The sequence below is a fragment of the Drosophila novamexicana genome, unplaced genomic scaffold (genome assembly GCF_003285875.2).
Source record: "Drosophila novamexicana strain 15010-1031.04,08,12 unplaced genomic scaffold, DnovRS2.1 tig00000108-arrow-pilon, whole genome shotgun sequence".
Taxonomy (NCBI): Eukaryota; Metazoa; Arthropoda; class Insecta; order Diptera; family Drosophilidae; genus Drosophila; species Drosophila novamexicana.
In genome coordinates this window covers 2,792,857-2,820,483 of record NW_020824772.1, presented here as the reverse complement: position 1 = coordinate 2,820,483, position 27,627 = coordinate 2,792,857, and the positions used below count along the sequence as shown (strand labels likewise).

General features: G+C 41.5%; 3 protein-coding genes across 8 annotated transcripts; 2 read left to right on the top strand and 1 right to left on the bottom strand.

Annotated features, from left to right (window-relative positions):
* The first annotated feature begins 5 nt into the window (after positions 1 to 5).
* LOC115772082 (transcription intermediary factor 1-beta) lies at positions 6 to 19,316 on the top strand. 4 transcript variants are annotated; one of them, XM_030718038.1, is made up of 10 exons: positions 6 to 1,096; positions 13,448 to 14,825; positions 14,908 to 14,991; positions 15,052 to 15,437; positions 15,505 to 15,631; positions 15,698 to 15,975; positions 16,053 to 16,227; positions 16,960 to 17,296; positions 17,357 to 17,480; positions 17,551 to 19,316. In XM_030718038.1, exons 1-10 carry the CDS (start codon positions 905 to 907, stop codon positions 17,803 to 17,805), a joined length of 3,336 nt encoding a protein of 1,111 aa, XP_030573898.1. In that variant the 5' UTR covers positions 6 to 904; the 3' UTR covers positions 17,806 to 19,316. The 4 variants fall into 4 exon arrangements, with proteins under 4 accessions (XP_030573898.1, XP_030573896.1, XP_030573897.1 ...); XM_030718036.1 differs by having other exon boundaries at positions 16,936 to 17,296; XM_030718037.1 differs by having other exon boundaries at positions 13,448 to 14,831.
* A 307-nt stretch (positions 19,317 to 19,623) lies between these two features.
* Positions 19,624 to 23,383, bottom strand: LOC115771685 (meckelin). Its single transcript, XM_030717502.1, is given in 7 exon segments — positions 19,624 to 19,761; positions 19,829 to 19,992; positions 20,047 to 20,134; positions 20,203 to 20,374; positions 20,439 to 21,619; positions 21,679 to 22,625; positions 23,149 to 23,383. Coding segments are annotated over 7 exon segments (2,925 nt in total).
* A 788-nt stretch (positions 23,384 to 24,171) lies between these two features.
* On the top strand, positions 24,172 to 27,540 carry LOC115771869 (homeotic protein female sterile). 3 transcript variants are annotated; one of them, XM_030717751.1, is made up of 6 exons: positions 24,172 to 24,369; positions 24,502 to 24,842; positions 24,902 to 26,002; positions 26,063 to 26,283; positions 26,341 to 26,582; positions 26,656 to 27,540. In XM_030717751.1, exons 1-5 carry the CDS (start codon positions 24,358 to 24,360, stop codon positions 26,532 to 26,534), a joined length of 1,869 nt encoding a protein of 622 aa, XP_030573611.1. In that variant the 5' UTR covers positions 24,172 to 24,357; the 3' UTR covers positions 26,535 to 26,582; positions 26,656 to 27,540. The 3 variants fall into 3 exon arrangements, with proteins under 3 accessions (XP_030573611.1, XP_030573610.1, XP_030573608.1); XM_030717750.1 differs by having other exon boundaries at positions 26,635 to 27,540; XM_030717748.1 differs by having other exon boundaries at positions 26,341 to 27,540.
* Positions 27,541 to 27,627: the final 87 nt, after the last annotated feature.

Below are 27,627 nucleotides of genomic sequence, written 5' to 3'. Positions count from 1 at the left end.
TGTTACACATAACATTAACAATTCCATTTTTATAAATTATGTAAAACTGTTATCTGCTTACAGTTTTATGTAAAATGTGAGCAAATTAAATTACTTATACATCGGATGGACTGAACGTGTATTGCTACCCGTAACTAGAAAAAGTCTGGCAACGCTGTTAAATCCAAAATGGCTACGCGAGTAGAAAATTTTTGTACAGAAGAAGCGTCCAAGGAGAGTAAACGCCGTGACCGTGTGTTTTCGTAGAAATTTATTGCCAATAAAATACAAATATTAATTTGAATAACAAATAAACAATTGTGTTAGCCAAGCGCCAAACGCAAAAAAAAACTAACAGAGTGCAGTGCAATGTAGTGGCAAACCTAATATAGAGCGTAATGTGAACATTTCAATGAAAGTTTTCACCTCCATGAGAATTTGTGCAAAAAGAGTAGAGAGAAAAATTTAGCAAAACGTTCGAAGTTGAAGGTAAAAATGAAAACGCATTAACAAACAAACAAAAAAAAAACACCATAAAATGCCAAGAACAACCAAATAAACGCCGTGTAAATCAAGAAACCTCTAAGTCCCATACGAAAGCGAAACTATTTATTGTGCACAAATTGACTTGTTTGTGTATGCGTGTGCGTGACTGTGGTTGTGTGTGTAGGCAGCCAAGTTGGCGTTGTTTTTGTATTGCTACTTCGCTTGCCGCTGTCGGGAATGAATGAATAATGAAATGGAATAGAAATCCTGAAATAACTAAAAATGTTCACCAAGGGCACCAGCTGCTGGTGAAGATAAAATTCTCGCGCTAAATTTAGCCTACGCCCACATTGACAACCCAAATCCAAATCCCCATTCCCACGTACACGATACAGCGTTCAGACAACGTTTGACATATTCAATAAAAAACTAAAATAAAATGGATTTGGAATTGGAGAATCTGAAGAATGACTTTCTGCCGTTAATCGCCGGCATTAAGCAGGAGCAATTGGACTCGGTGGTAGCGGATGTGCTGCCACCAAATCATTTGCCAAGCACTGCGGCAACAACATCCACATCCTCGTCATCGTCATCATCTGTTGGCAATCCTTGCGATAGTGCCGAAAAGCGGGTAAGTTATCGACTTGTTATCGATCAGGTCTCACTTTCAATTTATCCAAGTGTTTGGTTGAGGTTAATAACTTTTAAGCAGGCTACACGTGCTCGTGCCGCCGTCGCTGCATTGCGATAAGAAATTGTAATCTTTCTGCACTCTCGAATCTATTAAATCATCAGAATTACGATTGACACAGCTTATCACTTACATACATATGCTGCTTATCGTATAGTATACAAATATTCATTGTCTCGTGCAATTTCGTACGTTATCTTTTCCCATGCTATAACAACAAACAACTGTAACAGCAAACAAATGCTAAGGCACCCACACTAACAATGGGACACACACACACACACACACACGAAGGCACGTATACTCTTGCATATGTATGCAAAAACACACAGACGCGGGCAGACGTTGCTGAAATTGTGTTTCACTTTCGTGTTCAAGTCTCGTGCTGTTTGTTGTTCGGTTTCTGGTTTTGCCGTTTCGGTGTGAAAGGCAAAGCAAATATGTAACTACAAAGCAGAGACAGCAACAACAACAACCGCTCACACACACACACACTCATTTACTCTCTCACTCTTTGTACCGCAGAGTGCTCTCCATCAAGATCAGCTGCAGCGGCTGCGAATGACTCGTCTCTTTTTAGGTGTGTGTGTGTTTTGTGTTTGCTGTTTGCCGTTGCCGTTTGCTGCGGTCTCGTCGCGCTTGAGCGCCACGAACGTGAGCTCCTCTAAATATTTAGATTCAGAAATACAAGTTCCGAGTGGCGCGGACACTTTGAGTGCCGTTGGAGTGGGAGACGAACCATCGTAACTCACACACACACTTATACCATGCACATAGGGCAACTCATGGCGGCTGCGAACGACGTGCACTCATTCAGTCCATCCGTCAATCATACAAGTGCCGCTGCCGTACAACACGATTGTAGGGGGGACCGTGTATGGCCTCGGTCTTCTGCTCTTGTTTTTCCCTCGCCCCGTTGCGTGGTCAGCTATAGTTAACCTTCGCCTTACCCCCTTGCATTGCCTATCTCAGAAAATTAAAAATTTTTTAAAATTATATCAGTTTAAAAAAAACAATCATGCAACGAATTAAAGGAGCTTTAAGCGCTCAACGTTTTTCAAGATGGCTGACAAATTCAAAATGGCGTTGCCAGCTGCTACATTAAGTTTAAAAAAAGATATACATACACACAAACACAAACACATGCTTATTCTGCTGCGTCGTGAGGAACGTTTAATAGACAGCCAGCTATTAATGGCAAAAGCCAGCTGTCAGATCTCGTCGGAACTTACGAACACCCTGACATGAAGAACGGGACAAGACCCAATGATAATAAGGGGCCACTTTAGACTTAAATACTCTAATAAAATAAATAGTAGCTTATAACACTGACACAAAAGTGGATGATGGATTAATCAAAATAAATATGTATAAAAAAATGTTAAATTGATTAATGGTTTATAAATTTACGTTCTACGCTATGCATTTCCTATTGATACACGCTGTTTTCAATGGAAAAAAATTACTATAAATACTATATACAAATAATTTGTATACTATGTAAAGTATAAGTGAATAACTCAAAATATTGTTAACACGCTCAAGAAAAACTCCCACCTGTTTTAAGCTGATATTACTTTGGCAACAGATTCTGAATACAAATTCTTACCCATGGTCTTAATAATTATGCGGCATTTTTCATCGAACATTTAGAGAAATAATACAAAAAAGCTTAAATTTATCAGAAATAAATGCTTGTATAAGAAATAAGGGGCGTTATAAATGAAACTGCGTTCTGTGTAAGCCTTTTTGTGTAAATACTTTTAAAATTGACAAAAGTTAAGTACGTTAATATCAAAGTAAGAGCTGGGACTACAGATTTTTGCACCTTCCTAGGACATCCTCGACCAGCGGTCACTTTCAATGACATTTTCAACTCTTGCGCGTGTGTGTGAGTGTGTGTGTGTAGTGCAGGTTGTAATTATTCGTTGAATCTGACACTATAATGAATGGGGCAGCTGCTGAGTTTCGGTGGCGGACGGCCATTTTGTTTATTGGCGTTACGTTGTTGTTGCTTTTGCTTTTTCGACGTAACATAAAATTAATTCCAAGAATTTGCTTTTAATGATGTGCAATTAACTATAATTTCACTAGAATATGCAAGCAAAGCAAAGTGCCGATGACCGAAATGAGGGACGAAGTTCGAGCGGCCAGGCGGTTGGGTAAATGAGCGCTACCCAAAAGTTTCTAATTAACTTTATTGCGAGGCAATCTTAACGAAGAGATCTTTGGGAAAGCCGCTTTTCACTTTCAAGCGCTACCTGCGCCCCGCACCTGCTAGGCTATAGGCTATAGGCTATATGTGTGTGTGTGCGTGCGTGTGTATGTGTGTTGTGTGTATGTGTGTGTATCCAACAGATACACATTTTAATTGCTTTTCTGTTCAACTGGCACTGGGGCGTGGCTGGGGCCTTAATCCAGCCGCAGAGCGAGAGTAATTAAAGTTGACTATGCGAACGGATCAGTTGAACTGAAAAGAGGGTGGCTCGCCGGTTCGCTTTGCTCCGGATAGGCTACACATGTCACCGGACGCCTGAATGTGGTGGGATTAGGCGCAACGCAGGACATAATCCGATCACATAAAGCGGATTATAATGCACAATAAAAAGGCAGGCAGCCAGCCAGCCAGAGGCAGCACAAGTTGACGTAACTTTAAATTGAAGCGCATCTCATACTATGGCCTGGTCCAAAGATACGTATTTCAGCATCTGGGTAAAGTTTCATAAGCTGTGTGTATAAATCCTGAATGAGACGGCAAAAACGTAAGAGCTCCGCTAGACGTAAGCACAAATTCAAAGCTTAGGGCGTTTCATTCGACAGCTGAACCTCGCCCACCGTATATACTATACGCCTCCGACGGCATAAGCCGACTTGAAATTTTATTGCAACTGCATCACGTTTGGGACCCCTGCGGCTTTACTGTTTTGTATCTACATCAGTGCCACGCCGACGCCATTTTGGAAAATGTATATGAGTAAGACTGTGTGTGTGTGTGTGTGTGTGTTTGTGTGCGTCTCATGGACCGGGAGCGCGAACAATTGCATCAGGCGCAGAAAGAACCACAAACCGCAGCAGCAACAGCAGCCACGGCAGCAGCAGCGTCGGCGGTTTTGGTAAGCTCCAGAGACCAGCGACCAGCTCTTTGAACCATAAAAACCCACAATGTCCAATCCGTCGTCGTCGCTATCGTTTGAGACAGGCACAGGCCACACGACATATATCCCCTCAGAGACCCTGAACCCTGAACTCTGAAGCTGTGCACGTAGCCGTCCGCTTAATTAGTTTGTGGTTTCGACTTCATTCCTGCAAGCTCTCGACTTTAATTTCATCAATCGATTTGCAATATTCAATATAGTGAAAATTAAAGGTATTTTCCTTTAAGAGAATATTGTAATTTTGTTAGCAAAAAAAAATGTAAATCTATATGTAAACGATCTCAATTTGAAAGATATCGGCATGAAACTTTGCAAGGGTCCGTCTATATTTAAAATGTAGAAAAATACAAAAACTTCACTTTTGAAAGTTATTATATCATTTAGCTGCCTTTCGGCAATCGGTGGAAAATTGACTCATTGTATGAAAGCAACATTGGCTAAGTATAGAAATATATCGAACGTATATCGTAAGGGAATTAAATCGGCTGGCAGAGTTGACCAATTATTTCTTGTTCACTTTGCGAAAGAGAATTCCTTGATGCAAAGAGGATACTTTTAGTAGTTTTCCATTTGTTAACTACCTACTATTATCCGTATATAGTCAGAAAAAATAATTATATTGGCATTGACAGAACAATAAATAACTTAATGGATATTTCTGCAATGCGAAAGTAGACCCCATTTTCTTTAATGGGCTTCACATTGACGTAGCGATTGAACAATTTGCTCTATAAGTATGTATCTTAATAAACCGCAACCAAAACCACTCAAAGCAATCAACTTCAATGGATAGGCATGGCATAACTCGCTGACTGACGGACTGCTTGATTCGCTGTCATTGTCGTTATGAATCATATTTTGAGGTCATCGGTGTCGTCTCCAGCTTATCGTGTTTCTTGTATGTGTATAGATATAGCCTACGCTATACAATAGATTCTATAGCAAAAATATTTGTATAGATGAGAAGTTCCTTTCGGTTGTTGGAGTTTGACTTTCTGGGTTACCTTTATGGGCCCATCGATTTTCTGTATCCCTCGAAGCTCATAAAAACATTCTTGGTTCTTTTGCGTGCCATTTACGATTTCCATACAATTAAATCTTTACGACTGCGACGATGGGCAACGATGCGAATGAAGCGAATAGCAACACTTGTCGAAAAAAAAAGAAATCTGAAAGATACATTTCTATATATGTGGCTGATGGGAGGGGCGGTAGGGCATACCAAAAGCTCCATCCCGTTCGAGCATCCTCCTATGTTAATCCACAATCAAATACAAACTCGTTCATTTTTATGGCATCATTTTTGTAACAAATTTTTTCTCTGGGTAGCTTAAATTGCGTTATGAAATGTTATGTTAGGTCATTAGGGTTTGCCCATTAGGACGACCCCTCCACACACACACACACACACACACACACCCTCTCTGTGTTCCTGCGGCGCAGCGGAAATTGCAGCGCCGCTGCCGGATATGTCAGCGATTTAAGTAAATGGCCCAGAAACCAAACTATAGTTTTATCGTATAGATATGCATTTCAGAGTTATATTCTATTTGAAATTCGTTATTTCAAATGGGGATACATGTCCAATCTGATTAAGTATATGTAAGTATATTTACTTTATTTGCTGTCAGGGGAGGCGGCACAAGATCGGTCGTAAATTTGTATAACCCAACGGCTGCTTAGGAGAACAGACCGGTCGTTAATTTGAAATGTCTAAGGGTTGATCGCAGGTGTGTGCAGTTCATTTATGGCCATACAGCGTGACCTTTGTGCAGGGGAAGTTTATTGGCTTTACGTGCATCTAGATGGAAAGTTCCTAAACCGATTGAAAATCGCTAAAAATCAATATAATGGTTTTGTGCATACCACAAGATGTATACAGGGTATATATACCCTTTATATATCAAATGCATTTCTATAACCGGACAGTCCAAAAACTTTAAGCGAAAACTACTTTAAAAAAGTCAATAAATATCTAATAAGTGGACAAAACCAATGAAGTAAGAAGTGTATTTAACCAGCATTTAAACTTTTTACCAATTCTTCTTCATATTTTGTTTGATGTCAGTGAAATTGGAGGTTTCTCTTTACATTTCTGTACATTTGTGTATAGTATATATACGTATTCATATTTTCCATAATATGCTATTGACGGTGGGTGTCCGGTCATGGGAAAATTAACTGTATTTTTTAAATCCAACTGCCCCTTGAAATTTTGAACGCAGGTGTCCTATGGCCTGTGCAGATCGAGTTTGTTTCTTACCCCCTTTCTATAAAATTAATATTGGCATACTGTTTTTTGACCATATTTCGGAGCTAATACGAGCTAGAGATATCTTATTCGGGATGTGGAATTTCTTGGCGTAAACATAAATGCAGAATATTTTATTATTCGGTATACTCTTCGGCTTTGGTATTTACACACTTGCACACAGCTCGACGCTACGTTTAAGGTATCCTCCTCTCGGGCACCTCCTACATTAGTATTGCATAGGAATTTAGAAATGACGCGTGTTAATGTGTATCTTTCCATGCAGCGCATGACATACGCACATTTATGATCAATACTCGATGGATAATACAAATTTGCCGTGTGAAAATCGTTCTGCTATATAATTCAGTATAGTGTGAACTGTCTTACAAGGATTTTCATTTAATTTTAATATTTATTTCACGCGTTTTTATTTAATGCTATGCTCCAGGCCAATTAAAAATTTGCCTTAAGCTGCCGGCCGATACTATGGGGGCAAGTTCCGGGCCTGGTCCTGGACGACGCTATCGCATAAATCGCAGCACCTTTTGCAGGCTGGTGTACATATTTTTTTTTTTACTGTGTTTAGTTCAATCGCAGGTTTTGAGGCACAATCAAGTTTTTTGCTTTTATTATGGGCAGTATAATGCATTTTATTGTGCCATCTGCTCAGGCTATCTCACTCCTTATACGTATATTTATGTCTCTTTCTTTCGCCTTCTCTGGTCGCAATTTATAGCTGGCATTTTGAGCGTTCTTTATCTTTAAGTTTATTATTCAGCCTCATAAATATTTCAAGAGTCGCATTTTCTCTTATTCACCTGTGCGCCCTGTGACTTTGAGTCCTCGGTCTGAAAATTGGGAGGGCAACTCAAATGAAATTCCATTAATGTTTGATATGAAATAAAAAACTGTATAAAAGTAATCTATTGCTCATTGTAAAACCCATATTTATGTATGGAAAATTTGATTAGTCACGCATTTGCTATCTTTATAAAAGCTTGCCATAAAACCTGTCTAAGGTATTATCCATTAACAGTTAATCGTATACTTCAATTATAAGGCTGCCCTGTACTGTCTTATGATTAGAAAACCCGAAATCTAAAACAAGTAAGAGGTTCTAGTCGGGAGTTCCCGACAAGGGAACAATCTTCTTCCAACATCAAATATATATATATATATATATATTGTTCTATTTTAGAAGCTATATGTCGAGTTTGGTGACTCTAGCTCTTATTATTCACCGAAATTGCCCAAAAAACAGGATATCGATATAGATTTTTATCGATTGCTTGGAAACGGAGTAAGTTATCGATAATCGGAAACAAACTCGATCTGCGCGGTAGCTAGGTGCATCTACATCTAAAATTTCAAGTCTCTAGCTCTTATAGGTTCTGAGATCCTCCTTCATACATACGGACGGACGGACGGACGGACAGACAGACGGACATGGCTAGATCGACTCGGCAAGAATATATATACTTTATGGGGTCGGAGAAGCTTACTTCTGCCTGTTACATACATTTGGATTTTGCACAAATACAATATACCCTTATACCCATTTTTAATGGGTTCAGAGTATAAAAAATATTCCTTAGAAACCGTATGCATATTTCTGGATACAGTTAAATAAATTATTACATATCAAATTAGATTCGCATGGTGCATGGAAACTGTAGCAAATTAATTATCATTAGAATGCATATCAAAATAAATTGATTGCAAAAACCCGCAAATGAAGACATTTGTGAACCGAATGCAATTAATATACACAAAAGGATATTCACTTGAAACTTGGGGTTGTTTGACTGGACTTGGCCAAGAAATCGATATGCAACCACAAGCATAATTGGTTTCAACTGCAATTAATTACCTGCTGTAGCTGATTTCGTTGATGTTGATGATGCGCCAGTCATTTCATGGACATTTCGCATATAATAAATATGTAAAATGACGATATTTATGTATATTACATAGCGGAATATATATATAATAGCCTTTTGACTGACAAACGTTGTGCAACATGAAACCCAAAGACAGCCAGCAAGACCCGCAGCAGCATCAACGGCAACAGGACGCCGCCCGCAGCGTTAGGGACTTTTACAAAATGGCCGTCGAATGCCGCCCGCAGTCCTTTTAGTAAGGATTCCTGACGCACACAGATGATGCATGTTATCATATTGCATTGATTTATACGCCACCCACAGGCAGGGACCACAAGTCCCGTCGTGCTATCCTCAAAAGCCATACAAGTGCAGTATAACAATGCTGTACGCCGTTTATTATTATTGTTGTTGTTGTTGCTGTTGCTGTCATGTGAAATGCAAAATACTTCAATATGCATATAATTTGCAACCGATGTTTACTGTAATTATAGCTTACATTTAATTTAAGGCCATTCTCTGAATTACATATTATTTATTTGTCGTTTCAAATAAAGAAACAGGTAAAAAATAAAAATATAAGGTGGCCAAACAAGGACATACGAACCTGTTGACAAAAAAAAATATCCATGCCGTTTTTAAAGAGTTGTCAATCAAATTGCATCAATTGCCAACTTTTTCGACGTAGCCCAGATTATCCTACAATCATCACGTGACTCCAATTATTTGATAAATTGGAATCCGCTCTCATTGAGTAGCTTACAAAGTTGCAATGAACATGAAAATGTTATATAAATGTAATAAAATGTAATGCATGTTAATGTGATAATTTAAAGATAATCAAAAATAATGCACTTTATGTTATAATATAAATGCTGTCTGGTACATTAAAAGCTTATCAGCACGCAAATTACTTTATTTTGTACATGTTCATGCCATTACCATTTAATCTTTCACTACAAACAAAATTGGTCACAAAAAATGTTTTGTAATCAATTAATATAGTCACGGCCCACAGCTGATAGCCCAGATGGCGCCAGATGCAATTATGTAAATAACTTAACAAATAATAAGTTGATAACCGAATTGAAACGCGTCGCGTCAATGCAATTTCGAAACTTCACTAATTCTTGAAACTATTTAATACTGTCGTTAAGCCTAGGTTGCATCTAAGTTTTCAGGATGGTTGTCAAAACTTAAATTGTGTATTTTTATATGTATGCACATGCCCGTTTATATTTACAGATTTCAGGTATGCAGGGTATACAAATTATAAAATTAAGTTGAATGAAAATATAATGTTCATTTGACTGGCTGTCAAAGCTAAAGCCCTGAATCTCGTTCGTCTCAGTGAACTTTTCGCTGAACAGCAAAAGCTGCGGCTTAACTGAAAATCCAATTTGATGTGAACACGCAAATTAATGGAATTATGGCTGCCTGGAAAAAATGGATTTGGCATGTGAGATGTGCTTGAAAGTTGTTGCCAATGGGACTTTCAACCGATTTTGCCGTTGTCATAGCGCCAGCATCTGAAGTTGAACGGCTGGATATGTGTTGGCCACGGCGGTGGTGGTTGGGCAGAGGGGAAATGAAATATAGTTGTAGAACTTCTTTCATTTTCGCAACAAAGTTTTTCTGTGTGACTAACAAGAATGAAACTTTTTACGAACTTAAAACTTCTTGCAAATAAATTCCCAATGAAATGTGAAACGGCTTTAAAGGGCTTCGCAATGCTGGATGGAAATGTGATTACTTTCATCAAAATTACATCAATCATAACTGCACTCATTCAGTGCCAGACGTCATGCAGCCATTCCATGTCATGTCAGCACATTTCTAGTGCTTCGTTTTCTGCTCCCCATTGTTGTTGAAGCTCTCCATTGTTGTCGTTGCTGTTTTTTTTTTTTTTTGAGCTTCTAGCTAATGCTGTTGGGGCATCCTTTCAACATTTTCTAATTGAAATTGATTTAGAATTATTTATACCTTCCCTGCTTTGAACATACTGTCAAAGGCTGCTGCTAATGCCCAACACAAGCGCAAGCTCCTTTCCATTTTGCACCCTGCGATTGCGTAAATATAATTGAAATTAAGGTATGATGATTTTTAATGGCCGACTTAAAAAATAATATGCATACTTTTCTATGATGCAAAAAGTCAAGAACTGCTCAACCGATTAGGATGATTATTTTTCTGTTTTAATCATTTCGATCATTTATTTTATTGGAAATAATAATAATATAGTAGATATAAAAATAAGTTCCCGGAAAATCAACCAAAGTCTAGGAACACTATATTTATCTATTCGTTTATTCGACGGGCCGAAAATAGCCGTACTTTAATGTTTCTTTGTGAAAATGACGTAGCTGCAATTACAATAAGGTATAATGAAGTCGGGTGCAACTGCCTACGTATTACTCATTCACAGTCCGGACAAATCCGCGCAATTTCTTCGGGTATTTATTAAACATTCGCTCTTATTTTTTCTATTTATTAGTACAATCTTGGTACGAAAAACAATTTAATAATCTAAAAAGCTAAAACTTCAAAACATTAAAAAATGGAAAAATAAAAATTGTATTATCTAAGTTATTTTTTCTTATCTCTACACTGAAGTTATTCAACATTTTATAACAGCTATACATATTTTAAGAGACTATTTCCGTTCTGGAAGGGAATTGATAAATACTTACATTTCATAGCTTTTAAGGAGAAATCCTTGATGTTGTTGATGCTTGATTGGCTGATTGAAATATCTATTAATTTGAATTACTTGGCCAAATTGGGCCCTTGCTGTGTCTTTGGGAGCGAATGTGGGCCAGAAACCGGTTTTCTACCCGCTTTCAGTTTGTGGCAAGTCATTTCAACGTGATTGAAAATATGGGGGTTGCAGCTGGTTTTGTTTTTTCTTTATTTCGCAACGTTTTTAATGGTATGTCAGTCGCACTGGACTTGAGAAACTTTTAAGTGGGCTGCGCCGACCGAGTATCCAACCTGAACAACGAGCCGAGCGAGCGCACGAGCCCCGAGCCGACCAGTTTGGAGGCCCACATTTGGCTAGCGAACGAGCGAGTGCCGCGAGCGAGGAGAACGTGAGCAATGGCCATGGAGCATACATTATGATGAATGGCTTTCAAGTGGAACGTCGCCCCCTAATGCCCTGACTCCAAATTATGTATGTTGGCTGCTCGCTCGCTGCGCGTGGGCATGTGGCAAGCTTCCCATATATACATATATTTTATATGTTTAGTATATATATAAATATAAAATGGCTGTTGCCCGATGATTTATGAGCGCTGAGGCGTTTCGAAAGCTGCGAGAGAGAGAGAGTGAGTGAGAGGGTCATTGGAGAAAATCGAGACGGACTTTCTCTCTACGGCATTGCTGACGTCAACACTGAGCCTCAAGATGGATCGCTGGATCGTAGCAAACGTATTGCACTGATGGATCCCAGTTTGACTGCAATGTCGAGCCGCAAAATCGCACAACTGTTTCTCGAATTTGACTGGGTCTGGTCTGTTGTGACGCATTTATCAATGTCCATGGCGCTTCCGTTGCCACACACACACACAAACACATACACTAACTGGTTGTTGCATGTAAAACTCTCGCATACCAATGCAGTAATCTTTATCGAGCAAAGGCATAATCAATCAATTGGATTTATGTGCTCCAACTCAAGATAAAACTAATCAATCTTGCCCTGCGACATTCGGATACGACGAACAGAGCAGCACCAGCAACAGCCTCCCCAACCCATTCCAATGCATCTCCACTTCCAGTAGGGAGCTTTATTTATTTGTTTACCCCAAGATAAGCTGTTTCTTTTATTTTTTCTATTGCTAAATTTATGCTCTCTTGTCTTGCTGCAAAGTTAGGGCAATTTATTATGAAAGATATATTGGTAAATGCAAAAGATATCCTGTAATCGTGCAAACCAAATTTCTTAACAATTTTTTTTCTTTACAATAAATAAAACTTAAATTATTACTATCCCTTTATGAACATCAAAATAAACTTAATGTTAACATAACAAAATTGTGCAATTTGCCTGGTTCTGTCTGTCTTTATGTCCATCTGATCGCTTGTATGCAATATTCTCGGGGACTATAAGAGCTACGAGTTCGAAAGGACGTAGGTTAAATATGGTTGGCGCAGATCGAGTGAGTCATCGTCGATAGCTAAAACTTTTTTCCTAAAATTGAAAATCGGTAACGATATTCGGTTTTTTTGAGCGTACCTCGGAGCTTATAAAAGCTAAAGAGATTAAATTTGGAACTTTGTGTACATGTACTGAAAATTGTATAGTTCAGACAATAAACACTGAATTAAATCGAAAGCATGGAAGCATTTTCTAGCGTGCAGATAAGAAAACGTTATTCCATAAAGAAAACTAGAATGTTATCGACGATATCTCGTGGCAGGGTTCAGGGTATCTCTTAGTTGGACACTTTTCTGACTTGACCAACATATTGACTGAATTCTCCAGTTTTAGTTTGTAATCAAAATTCTTTAAGCTTACCCTGGAATCTAATATTATGTATGTATGCCAAAGATAATCAGTAATCACACAAAATATTTGGAGTTTTCCACACTGATAACAGCGTGCGGCCATTTTTAATAGTTTGTCAGGTCATCAGGTTGCGGCTTATCAAAATTACTGCGATAAGTTCAGGTTAGATTGCATAATGAGCTAGTCATAGACTATTAATCATGGCGTAGTGAAAGTTTTACCTTATGAATATGTCGTTTGAATGAGCAATACAGGAAAATATAATTAATAGAAGCACTCGTTAGCTTTATGATATATCATCCTTAACTAGAAAAAATGGCTTATTAAGTGGCTCCACTTATAGATAACCCACTAAGTAACACAAAAGTGATCACCTTACCTTTTATAGCTTTTATGACACACTGATAAGCGTGTCACAATTTGAAACAAATTTAGGGGCTTACGATGCGTTCGCTTGGTAATCAAATATTTTCTTCTATAATATATTTACAGTCAGAATCAAATTCATCGGCATCCGCCAAATTTACGCTCTTCAAATGCGTTTACTGTGCCCAGGTGCTGGGCATCAACGATCGTCCTAAGCTGCTAGAGTGTCTGCATGTGGCATGTGGACAATGTGTGAATACAAAGTTCTCTGAGCTGGATCGTTCACTGCCGCCACTCATACACTGTCCGGTGTGCGATAATGCCTCACAGAATGAGTACATCATTGAGAATCAGTTCCTGATTGAGCAATGTGCTGCCGGAGACAGCGGCGATGGTAACGGCTCCAATGATGGTTTAAAGAGTTCGCTTACGGCCAACATACAGTGCAGCAGCTGCTCGGATGGAGCTGTGGCCACATCGTGGTGTGTGGACTGCTCGGAGTATATATGCGATAGCTGTGTACAGGCGCATCAGCGTCTCAAGATAACAAAGGATCACACGATCAAGCCAAAAGACGAGGCCAACAATGAACAGCTGGCGGGCACTGTCGGCGTCGACAAGCTGCACATGTGCCAACTGCACACACAGGAGAAGCTTTCGTTGTTCTGTGAGACCTGCGACAAGCTAACCTGTCGTGATTGCCAGCTAAGCGATCATAGGGATCACAAGTACAAGTTTGCCCATGAGATTGCCACAGAGTCGCGACAGGCTTTGTCTACGCTTGTTTCTGAGATCAACTACAAGCGCTTTCTGCTTTCCTCAGCCACAAAGGTTATCGATGATCGCCAGCAGCTGATACATGACAAGAAGAAGGATCTGATCAAAGAGATAACCGCAATGGTGGTTAAGATCACCAACACAGTCAACATGCGTGGCAAGCAGTTGGTCATGCGTCTAAACGAAGTATGCGACAGCAAACTGAAGGTGCTTGTCGAGAAGAAGGAGACGCTGCAGCTGCTCTCCGATAACACCGATCATTGCATTGAATTTATGCAGAATGCCCTCGAAAAGGGCAGCGATTTTGCTATATTGTCAAGCAAAAAGTCACTCGTACGTCATCTGCAGAAGCTCAAATGTCAGCGCGCTGATATACCCAATCCAGAGATTCCAGTTCGGATTCAGGTGCAGCTCAACCAGGTCGCCGAACTGCAGAAGGTCATCTCACAGCTGGGCATTGTTATAGTAGATGGCAAACCATATCCACCGGCACCGGCGCCCACACAAAATGGACCGCAACCACCGCCTCCACGCCAGCCACCTAGCCCAAATATGGCGCCACCATTGCGTCCCGGATTACCGCCGGGCATGACCGCCGGCCTGTCTCCCAATGGGCCACCAGGTGGTTTTGGACCACAGAACGGACCGCCCATGTACAGTAATGCGGCCGCACAACAGCAGTTCAACAATTTGTCCATGAGCCGCTCCTTTCCAGGTGATGGGCCAGGTAAGGGTAGGCTTCAATTAACCAATATTCTTATATCTAAAAGTTAACTTGTACTAACAACGCCTTATTAATCTCCTTGCAGTTCGTTTTGGCGGCATGCCACCTGTGGGCATGCAGCGGCAGGGTCAACCGCATGTCAGCTCTTCCACACATCCGCAGAATATGGGTACGTACAAAAATAAAATTATCGTAAGCATTCTTATCCAAGGCTTCATGTTTCCTTTAGACATTAGCCTGCGTGGTCTGTTGAACAATCAGGCGGCGCAGAGTCCTAACGCTCATCTGGCCTTTAATGGGCCACCCAGCTATCCAGGCGGGCCGCAGGGCGCACCCTCGCCGGCACACCAGCAATCATTGCCCCCGATGCGGGCGCATTTTATGCCCGGCCAGCAGAATTTCGGACAGGGTGGCGGACCGGGCGGTGGGCCCAGAGACAACAACAGCTTCATGAACAGCAACGCACGCTTCCAGTCGCAATACCAGCGGCTGGCCAGCCATGCACAGCAGCAGGCGGCGGCAGCTGCCATGGCCAGTGCGGGTGCTGGCGGCGGCCAGATACCCTCGCCTGGCGCACTACAGCGACCACCAATGATGCCCAATCCCATGCAGAATGTAAGCGTGCGCATTAAGCTCTAAAACTAGTCAATATTTTAAAAAATGTTCTTGGATCTTTTAACAGGCATTGGGGTTTCATGGGAGCCCGGCTGGCTTTAACGCTGGCCCGCCGCAAACATCGCCGCAGCTGAACAACGCCATGCACAGTCTCGCCAAGTGGCATATACCGCAATCTGCGCAGCAATCAAGCAGTGAGTGATATTGATAAACAATTTCACACAGCACCATTAACAATTGATTTGATTTCTCGGGTGCAGTTTGCCAACAGCAGGGACCGCTTTTGCCTTTTGCAAACGGACGCCAGACATCGGAAAATTTTAAAATCTCATTAAAGTCGCCAAACACTTTGAAGAATAGCACACCACCCAGTCTTAGCCTTGGTGGGCCCGCGCTGCCAGGTTTGAACAATGGCTCATCGGCTGCTAACACAATAGCGCAGCTTAATGCCGCTGCCCTTGGTCTTGGGCCAGCGGTTTCCATACTCTCTAATGTCACATCGACAAATCCAAAGACACCCAGCCCCAGCACGCATGAGGTGAGACGGTCAAAATAGATTATTAATATTATTGTGCCTGATTGCTAACATCTTTTGGTTTGTTTTCATTGACTTAGAACACCAAGGATTTTACAGAACCCATTGACAAGGTACGTGACGACTCCATAAATGATCTGATTGCCACCATTGCCAAATTGGATTCGAATGGCGTTCAAGTGCTGCCAGAGGGACGCACCAAGACCACCTCGCCGCAAGTGCACAGTTCGACGGATCTTTCCAATACGCAGGAAGGTGAGTGTCATTTACTTTAATCTGTTTTTGCTTTCGGTATTGGCTAAATCTATGGGTTGTGGGAATGTGTGAGTGTGCCGTCATAGTGCTGTCTCTAAAGGAACTGTACTCAACTTTATGCAAAAGCAATTTACCATCATATTTATGGGTCAAATGTCATACAAAATTTTGTTTCTTCGAATATTAGCAGTTAAGTAAACACATAATGCTATATTAATATTGTGTGTTCAATAGTTTGCGTGCTGTTACTAAAATTTGTTTGTCAAACAGCTTTTATATATTACCGTCTTAAAATTCTGGGCTTCTATCTGAATGTGTGAGAAAAACAACCTGTGTTCTTCCAAAATTTCACTATTGTGCATTGTATATCATAGTCTTATGTTTAACATTACTTTGCTGTTGGTTTTAAATCGATTTAATTCAATTCTCATATAACTTTGCTTTGTTTATTTCTATTTTCAAAACTGCAAACTCGTTTTTCAAAAACCAAAACAAAAACCCAAAATAAAAACCGATCCAAACGCGCAATAAACCGTACCAATCAATTACTAACCAATAAATTAATATACTCAATAATTAAAAACAAACAAAATTAAAAAAAAAAAAAAAAAAATACAATCGAACACGAAACACATACACATTCATACACACCCACGCCCATACACACTCATCGAAACATAAATGCAAACCCAAAACTAATCATATCAGTTAATAATAAAAACGAACAAAAAGATGACCCCAATGAGGATTGGTGTGCCGTATGCCTGGATGGTGGCGAATTAATGTGCTGCGACAAATGCCCAAAAGTATTCCATCAGAACTGTCATATACCCGCGATTAGCTCCCTGCCCGATGAAAGCGAGAGCTGGCAATGCTTGTTGTGTGTAAATCTCAAGGAGCTGACCAAAGTTGAGGGAAACGAGAAACCGCATCCTGGCGAGCTGAGCAGCTTAGAATTGAGAATACTCCAGCGCATATGCCTGGAGCTATACTGTCAGTATGAACAGAGTCTTAACTTTCGCGAACCGGAATCACCAGCCAACTCGCAGTACTATGATATTATTTGCAAGTAAGTCCTAGCGACTGTTACTATTGGAATCCAAAACTGATAAACTTTTTGTCGCTGTAGCCCTATGTCGTTGGATGTTATACGCACGCGTTTAGATCCTTCCAGCCCCAATCATTACAAGGATATAGCCGGCTTTGTAGCCGACGTACGTCTAATCTTCAAGAACACATACCTCTTTTATCAGGTAAGTGAAATGTGTATTTGTCAACCAAATATCAGTTTGATAAATTTGTGCTGGTATTGCTTTCACACAGGAGGATTCGAAAACGTACAGCAATGCCAAGTATTTGGAAAATTTCTTTGAAGAGCAGCTCGCCAAATGGCTTCCTAACTTTGGCAGCAAGAGCGGTGCCTCCACCTCGTCCAATTCGCCTAACTTGTTAGCGGCAGCGGCTGGCTCGCCTGCGCCAATTGAGAACGGGCGCAAGAGCTGCAGTTCCGCCTCGCTAGCCGACAGCGAGGATGCTTGCTTGCCGGCCAAGCGTTCTCGTCGCTCGGCGCATGAATAGAACGAGCTTTTGCCCGACGAGAAGGGCACGGAGAAGGAGCCGCAGCCGGAGGAGAAAGATAAGGGAGGGGAAACACAAGACCAGCCGGAGCAAGAGCAGCAGCAGTCAGAGGATAAGCAGGCGCTGCAAGATGATGAACCTGAGCAAAACCAGGAGTCGCAGCTAGCAGATATGGACCTAGATTTGGCACAGCGACCGCGCAGTCTGGGTAGCAGTGTAATACAGGAAAGCGCCGACTATGTACTCCAGCTGCTGCACGCATATGCCGCCGCCTTCGGACTCTAGAGCGTTTAATTGAGTGACTCATGAAAGAACATATCCGTACACACTCGCAACTAATAAGTCCAACATTGTTATAAATTATGAATGGCGCTATCAATTAGCTTATAAGTATATATGAAAAAACGTCGTCTAATCATTTAGAACAAACAACTTGTAGCTGTTGTAGATTTAGTTTTGTATTACCCAACTGTAAATAAGCAAGTCATTTGATATGATTTATGGATTAACAATGCAAGAATAACTCGACATTAGTATGGAGATATGCTTTAGCTACAATCTTAAGTGTTAAATATACATATGTAAGCAGATATACCAAGTAGAGATTAATTTGTAGTTTACTTCAATTTCAATGCATAACTTAAGAGTGCTCCCAGCTCTATCCTCTAACCCCATATCTGTTAGAGTTGTATTTACTTTTGTGATAGCAAAAAAACAATAAAAAAATGAACAAATTATGTCCTAATATGTATATTACTGCATCCCAACTCATTTTGACATTTTACTTTCGAATTTGCTGTGTACGATATTTATTGCCCATTGTTCCGATAATGTATCTATCCATGTATATGTATACCTAGGTATTTCTCAGAACATTTTTTTTTTATATTTCGCTTACGCTCATTTATAAAACAGCAAACATTCGTATACCATTTAGGAAGACACTTGTAATAAGTTACAATTAGAGTAATAAGTTCGAATAAATCAAACCCACAATAGAATTACAGGCATACACATAAACATAAAATAATTATATTAGCATAGAACTTTTAATGTTGTACGTTTGACGTTTTAGGTTTAATCTACCATATAGAGCCGATCAGGCATACAGCCAATCAGTCTACTAGTAATATCCATTATAGCCATAACCGTACACTACTCCATGATCAAATATATTCATTCACAACAAATATGCATTGGTATTGGTGTGTACATACATATATATGAAAAAGTTTTCATAATTATTTCCAATTAACCTAACCAGTCAAATGCTGTGGCCAGCACATTGTTTTTATTTGGCATACAAATATGTAACTGTACGATATGAAAATAAAACTGTAATAAAACTCAATTCGCAATATTGTGAATATTTTTATAAATATTTTAACTAAAGAAAGAAAGAAAGAAGATGTCTCCTAACAAATCTACTCAACCTGCAAGAATAAAGCAAAATCCTATTAATGTCACACACCATTAAAACAATAAACACAAAATTGAAATTGAAATTATATAGATGTATTATCTACTATATATATATATGTATTAATAGAGGAACATATATGTGTGCTATCCTATCGACGTTGAAGCAAGCAATTGTGAAAGTGAAATGGTCAACCAGGCATATGCCGAACTATGTTTATATGTTGAATGTGAAAACGATAGAAATTATTATATATGTATCTGTTTTAGTAGTAAGTTTTATGGTAAATATCTATAAAAGGAAAAAACAATACCTTATGAATGTACTACTTACTATCAAGTGGATTTTTAAATAAAAGAAAAAGGCAACATTTCATTTTGATTGACGCTTTTAATCAATCATATTCCAAAGAAGCCATCGTCACGCATATATTGCTCGTCGAGATGCGTGCTTGGCTACAGCAGAAATCGCTCATCAATCAGCGTCTTTCGGGAGACATTGCGACGCACCCAGTGCTTAAAGGTGTGCCGCACAAGCTACAAAGATTAATGGAGAACTGTCGGAAATACTATACCTAAGAAATAAGAGTGCTCATTCGCTTACCATATTCAAGGCGCACGCTACCGCAGCTGCAAACAGCAGACTGGAAGTCAGCAGATATATCGAGAGCAAGACAAGCAGCTCCAGGACAAAGATGTGCACATGATTACCCAACAGCAGTACGCGGCTAAAGCTAAGGCTGTCATCTATATAGAAGGTACCTTTATCTATAAGACATAAGAGATATAATCTGTTGTCATATAAACTAATGGGTGACCCACTTTCCGTGAGATAGTTCTCGATTTCGCAGTTAAATAGCTTTTCCACCAAAGTTCGCTCCTTAATAATATAATCCATGTCCTTGATGGCCTGCATTAAAATCATGTTTTTAGCCTTTAGAATATAATTAATGTTAATGTTAATGTTTTCCAACTCACATGATCTATGAAAGCGCAGAAGAAACGATTAATGCTGGCGTAGGCAATGGAAGTGCGCTCTACCTGGCCATCGATGCTGGAGATTGGCAGATCCTTCTGATAGAGCAGCGTCTGCGACATGCTGCCATTGCGACTGCGTTGGAAAGGCAGCAGTAGGCGATCCAAATAGATGCTGTGGGGTAAGCAAATAAATCAACTAGATATCCTGCTCAGATATAGACCCAAGACCAACCTACCGTAGATTACGTGGTGGTAATATAATGTAAGCCTGTTTGTCGGAATCAATCAGTAGTCCCCGGCGTCCGCACATGTTCTGTGTCTCACGCTGCAGCTGCAGGATCATGGATGACATGTCCGTATCCGCAAAGCCATGTGGGGATCGTCCATGTATATAGTAACCATAGCCTGGCTCCAGCAGCGAAAATAGCGAGATATTGGCCAGACTGCACAGATCAACGAACTTCTGCAGAGGATTGGAGTATAGCAATCTACGCAAGACCAGTTGCAGCATATAAGTGGCCAAATAAACGGCAGAGATCAGGCAGCAGCTCAGGCCGAAGTCGCTCTGGGTCTGGGTAAAACGCTGCAGCAACTGATCAGCGACAATGACAATGAAAGCCTGGACCAGGCTGGAATATCTCTGGGTGGCGCTGAGTCGTATCCAGGCGTTGGCCGTGAAGAGCACGCGCCAGGCGGAGACGCTGCTCTCGGCGACATAGGTGCGCACGCTGGAGCAGAGCGAAGTGCTATCCAGATTCAGACGCTGGCCCTCACAGTTGCTGCGTGGTCGCTCCCAATCGATGAGAAACAGCTCCAGCTGACTGGCGCGTCGCAGATGCACTGCTAGGAATATAAGCTGCAGCAGGCAGGCGGGATAGATGAGCAGCGCCAGCTGTTTGGGAACCCAAGCCTGTAGCGTCAATAGGAGCAGCGCTGTGGCCAGCAGCGCCAATGCCACATTGGAGGCCAACTGCAGCATCAACTCGAGCAGATTAATGGTCTGGCACAGCTCCGTCCGGCGTCGTCTACGCAAGTTCTGCAGACGCAGCAGTGCCGCCACCAAGGCGAACAGTAGTAACAGCGGCAGAGCCAACTCCATCAGCAGCTTAGCTGCCACGCCCTGACGCACCTGCTCGAAATGCACGCGCAGCCGAAATGGGTAAAGTTGAGTCAGGGACGCATTCCCCGTCAGCTCTATGTGACGATAGCGTAGCCGCAGCAGTGGCAGACCAATGCGATGTCCATCTTGAATGCTGTACTGCAGTTCCACTTGGTCCACATAGCGCAGAGATCGGTACAGCTGCAGCTTGTGAGCGTCCTCGTAACGCGGCAGGATCGGCTGCTGGCGATTGTCACGGGGCTGCCCCGAAATCAGCTGAAAGCGCTTGACTAATTGCCAATCCTCCTCTAGCGGACGCTGCAACGTTAAGGAGCAGAAAGTGAGAGGAGGATAATAGCAAAGAATGGGAATCAGACCTGGTTCTCCGGCGTTAACGTCTCGATGAGCACAGGCAGCTGGTGCAGCAAGTATGACCAGTTGCTGCTAAAGTTGAGATAAAGATTGTGATAGTTATCATTGGCCTCCAGGCTGGCCACATCTATGAGCTGCTCCAGACTTAGCTGACAACTAATATCTGGCTGATGCTGCGCAAACTGCAATGTTGGCGCCCTTTGGCCTTGGCAGAGATTCAGTTGCTCCAGCTTAAAGCCACCCCAACGCTTCAGACGTCCCGCCAGGTCGTAGGTAGTAACAAGGATCTGCAGTTCCTTCTGATTCGCTAAATGGAGTGTAGTTGTGAGAAACTCTCGCGTTGTTCTGCCCTTCCTATAAAACAGGAAGGGCTCCAGAGCGCGCAGCTGCTCGCCGGCGTGTGCGTATTTCATGACCACATCCGACATCTGGGTGAGCAGAAACGGGCTGCAGGGCGAGTGTTTGTCCATGGAGTAGTGCGAGAGCACACAGAGATTGGCCAACTGCTGGCAGGCACTGTCGTTCTTCAGAGCCAAACAAAAGAATGCCACAAACTTTAGATCCCCAAAGTGCACCCTGCTGAGCTGGGAGCTGGGCTTGGATTTGATGGTGGCCTGACAGTAGGCATTATAGTGCATATAAGGATGCAACAGCGTATTGGCTATGCAATAGTCCTGGTAACGATAATTGTACGCTGCATTGCATCTATGACAGTCGCTGCTGTTGCTCGCAGGATTCGTCCTGGCTAGCACTATGGAACCGCTCGCTAGATAGGCTGTCGTGCTATTGAGATATTGCAAGCTGCACTGTAGGGGCAGCAATTGGAAGGAGCCAGCTGAAGTACAGTTCTCAGATGTCTTTGTGGAATTGCTGCAGATCTCATCACAGATTGGCCAACGCTTGGACTTCTCGAATAACGATATGTGACCAACTGGACACTGGCAGGCGAACTCTAAAAGGGTAGAAAATTATATAAAAACGAAATCATAATAAAGTGGAAAGAAATGGGATCATTCTGAAAAACCCAGGACGACGTAAGCATCTCCGACCCTTTACTTCCATATAGGATATTATGCGCGCAGACTGTTGAACAAAGGGAAATGTGTGTCACAAAAATACAGGGAAAATTCAAATTGGGCATAATTACCGATGAGCGCGAAATTTAAAGACAATTTATGGGCATGCAATGTGATCATTAGACAAATAATTCGCAAGGTAGGAGGTAGGAGGTAGGAGGTAGGAGGTAGGAGGTAGGAGGTAGGGGGTAAGAGGTAAGAGGTAGGAGGTAGGAGGTAGGAGGTAGGAGGTAGGAGTTGTACATATCGCTTAATCTGTTCAACATTTAACCTCAATAAAAAGCCCGACCTGCACTTTTCTACTTTAAGGTAGAGTTTTCCAATTGCAACAGACGCTGCTTTTGTCACCGCCCCCTGGGCGTGGGCTCCATGCTTATTCTGTTAAATCAATACACTTACTATCCGCAGCGGGCTGCAACTTGTTCGTGTCGCCATCTCCAGCCTCATTGCAAGGCGAACACTCGAAATAGTTCAAGTTATAGAACTCATTCTTAAGGCACTTTTGGATGTGTTGAAAGCGAAATGTATTGGGCGTTGGCGATTTGTTTGAGTCCAGAATAGTACAGTTTCCGAACTTTATGAAAACTGTTGTCCACAACAATGGGAAGAACCAATTTACCAGCAGGAAGCACATATCAATATGGTAGCTCCTTCGGGTTCGATGTATGCTCTACGAATACCAAATGGGAACTGAGTACTAGCTGCAATTGCAGGTGCACATGGACAGGTAAACAAATTCCTGGTGTGCGCATATTCCTTATTGTTTTCCATATGTTGCTATAGCTACCCAACCCTTGGGGCGCATGCAAAATGCCTATTACAACTGGTGGAGGTGGTTGTGGTGGATGTGGTTTTGTTTTGAAACAGGTGAGTGGCTGACCACCACAGCAATGGGTTATTGCGGGCGTCTCTGGTTACGCCTCTCGCTTTGGTTATCGCGTGCCAGACGAGCTTCCATTTTGCGTGCTGTAAATTATGATTAGCTCATTTATTTTGGTTACATTTTGGCGACATAAGTCATTTTGCTCACAATAAGAAATATAATTAAGCTCTTATGGACCTACATTAAGGAATGTCGCAATGCAAATGGAATTTATGGTGGAAAATAATTATTTTTAAATATTTAGTTAAATTCGCTTACAATAGATGGCATATAAATATAAAGATTTAACTGTTTTTTATAACCTATTCTAATAATTGAATTAAATTTAAAAATTAACGTATTTATTTGTTATCGATACATTGCTTTCGTATAACAGGTCTAACTGTAATATGCAATATTATGATACAACCATAAACGTATCGGCGCATCCCATAAATCGCAAATTATTATTCGCTATATCGATATATTCACATGATTAAATCATCGCAAACTTGCGATTAATCGATATAATAAGTATCAACAATCCCCACTTCCTTGCCGAAGGACAACAGAAATAGACGGCAGACACATACAATTTTCATTTTTGTGTTGCTGTTAAGATCTAGACACACTTTCAATCCAATTGGACAACTAGCAAGAACCGTTAGTGTTTCAAAGATGCTCTGGTGGCGCCAGTCCAAATAGATGCAGATGCCACTGCACTTGCAACAGTACATAGCCGAAAAATGAACAATTTGGTGAGTGTGGTGTGTGTATGTGTGCATTGGGTGGGTGAGGTGGGCGTGTATAGGTGTTGCCGTGCATGTATACGTCTGTGTATTGAGACTTAATGTGTTTGTGTTTGTGCGGGTGCTGAAACCTGATTGCAGGAACACGTCAAGCACTTTTATCCAGAAAACTACAAATTGGATCTCTCGGAGACAATGAAGGCGGCACTATCCAAGGGTCCTGTGGGCGGGAACGTGGTCAATGCTGTTAGTAGCAACAGTGGCAGCAGCAGCAGCAACATCTCCAGCTCAATGGGCGCACCAACACACAGCGATATGTTGCAACAACAGCCGAACGCCGGCGTTGGCTATGTGACCGAGAAGCTCTACATGCTGCTGCAGCTCTATCTGCAGAATAAAGGCTGGAACCCAAGCGCAGAGCTGCTGCAGTGCTTCAGCGATCTCAAGGATAATGCGATGCTGCCCAGCGCCGCCTACTTACAGTAAGTAAAGCCAATAATCTACTTTTATGCGAATTAAAATATTGGCATCCTTCCTGCAGAGTACTGGCCAATCGACTGACGTTGGACTCACAGGGCAGGCTTATACTGCGCGACAATGGCAAAATTGTGCTGCCCTTTGAGCACTTTGCTAACGCGGTCATGCTGAAGCACATGTCGGGACCACATGGTCTTCATCTCAGCGTGGATGCTACAGTACGTGCTGTCATTGAGTCGTACACCATTGGACGGGATCAGTTCGGCATGGAGAAGGAATTCATCATCGAGGTTGTGCAGTCATGCCCCAGTCCTGCTTGTCGTTACTACAAGAATCACATGGGCATATCACCGATGCCGTTTATGGAGCAACAATATCCGGGCGTTAATACTCCTGATTTCTTGCAGCGTCTCTCGCATCTACCACCAAGCGCGGCAGCAGGCAGTGCTGCGGTGAGCTCAGCAGCTTCCAGCGCCGCTACTGGCGTCTCCAGTGGCACCAACAATGCTGTTCCTATAGAGATTGATTTGTCAAAATCGAGCGGCTCTAAGGTGCCGCCACAGTTGCAGCACCTAACAAAGCAGCAGCAGAGCAGCATACAGTCGCAGCTGTCTCAAATAAGTGCAGCTGCTGCTGCAGCACATCATCAGCAACAACAGCAACAACAACAGCAGCAACAGCAGCAACAACAGCAGCAGCAACAACAGCAGCAACAACAACAACAACAAGCGCAGGCTCAAGCCCAGGCAAAACACCAGCAACAGCTGACAGCTGCATTGATTCAGCAGCAGAATCGTGTGCTCGCCCAACAGAGCCTGGAGAAGCTTAGCAATTTGAGCGCTTTGGAGAAGCAACGTGTATTTGCACAGTTGGATCCTAAACACTTTGATCCAATGGCAGTTGCCGCAGCGGCAGCCAATTTGCAAATTCAAGGCATGATGCAGTCGCAAGCTGTGGCCGCGGCTGTGGCCTCCAATCAACAGCAGCCAATACCGCTAGCTACGAGCAACTCTTCGGCAACGGTCAGCTCCAGCGTTAGCGCGCAGGTGCACAATACACATCATTCGTTACCGCCGCCTTCGCAGTCGCCGCACTCGTCGTCATCGTCTTCCTCGCACTGTTCGATGGATCAGCTACCGCATAAGAATATTTCGGAGTCATTGAGGTAAGTTTTTTTTTGTTATATCGTCCGCTCACTTGAATCTAGTTCTTTCTTTCTTACTAGATCCAATCTGGACTCGATTGAATCGAACAAGGATCTGCTGGCACTGCACAATGGCGCCTGGGCCAGCCACGATGCCAATCGCATAGATCACATGACTGTTGGCCAGGACAAGATTGTGCGCATTTTCTCGGAGCTAATGCGTAACATGTCGCGCATGAAGACATACATACGTCCCTCAATGTGCAAGCCCTATGGCAAACAGAGCGAGAGTCTGCAGAAGAGTAAGTTAATCCGCTCCCAGAGCTGTTCAACTAAAACAACTTACTCGTGCCCCACAGCTCTCATGGATACTATTCAAATTGTGCAAACTTTGCGTAATTGCTTGCCGGCACCCCACATTCCAGTTTCGTCCTGGAAGAGCGAGAGCGAGGGTAGCGTTGGTGTGGGCGCGGGCGTAGGTGTAGGCGTGCCTCCAGGCTTGGGCATGAATGCGCTTGGCTTGCAATCCGGCAGAGTGGACAACTTGCACTAAGTGAATCCGAGGCGAAACACGTAGTTGAATCGCAGCAAATTACATTAGGTAATGTCTTAATATTCCCGCGATTCCGAGCATCAATACAGTATTTATATAGGCTAGATTATCATCTTCATAGGCTTGGCTCATGGTTTTCCAATCAACTATTATGTGCCATGTTTAACACAAGACTTGATTTCATTTTGATATTTGACTGATTTTCATAAAACAATGTCACTAGCTAAAAGTGTTGAATCCCTTTTAGATTGTGTCACAAGATTTACGCGCTTAAACTCGGCTAGAGTCTAAGATTAAGCAACAGTACAATGTCCAATCCATACCTATAAGAGTTGTTTATTTTCTTCATTTATTTACTTGTTTTCAATTTTTATTCGGCATAAACGAAATTGACAAAGCATATTAATTCAATTGGCAAAAAGTCTGTGATATTTAAATTATGTTTAAAGCAGCGCATTAACTAAACAAAAACATACCTAAATTTAATTAATTTATAATTGTGTGCCCTTTGTTGTGTAAACTACAATTTACTTTGTGCAATATTACAAAGTGTCTCACTATTTACCTATTTATTCTTAATCACTTTTGTGCAATTGAAAAGTTTTCACTCATATCAACAGAGCATAGCATTAAATCGACTCAATAATATAATATAAAGGCGTCCTGCCTATACTACATAATAAAGGATATTACATATTAGGCATATACACGCGGACACATACTCATATACACATACAATTAAATAAGATATTTTGCTAGATTATGTCGTGAAATGAAACAAACGTTTCAAGCAACGTGGAGTTGTATTAATTTTTAAGCAGCAAATGGGTTGTAATTCGACTACATACATTCGTACGCATAAGCTTATATTATTTTTAATTCCATGCCCACACATTGAAATAACGAATTCGTATCAAGCAGTATTAACCAGAAATAAAGACACAGCAAGCCCTTTATATTTACCTAGCTAAAATGAAACAATTAAACAAAAAATGGTATTTATATATATTATTGCATAATATCGCTTAATGTTTACCTGTCCAATCAAATAAAGATAAATATTTTACTCTAATCTAAATATGTACATCAGAAT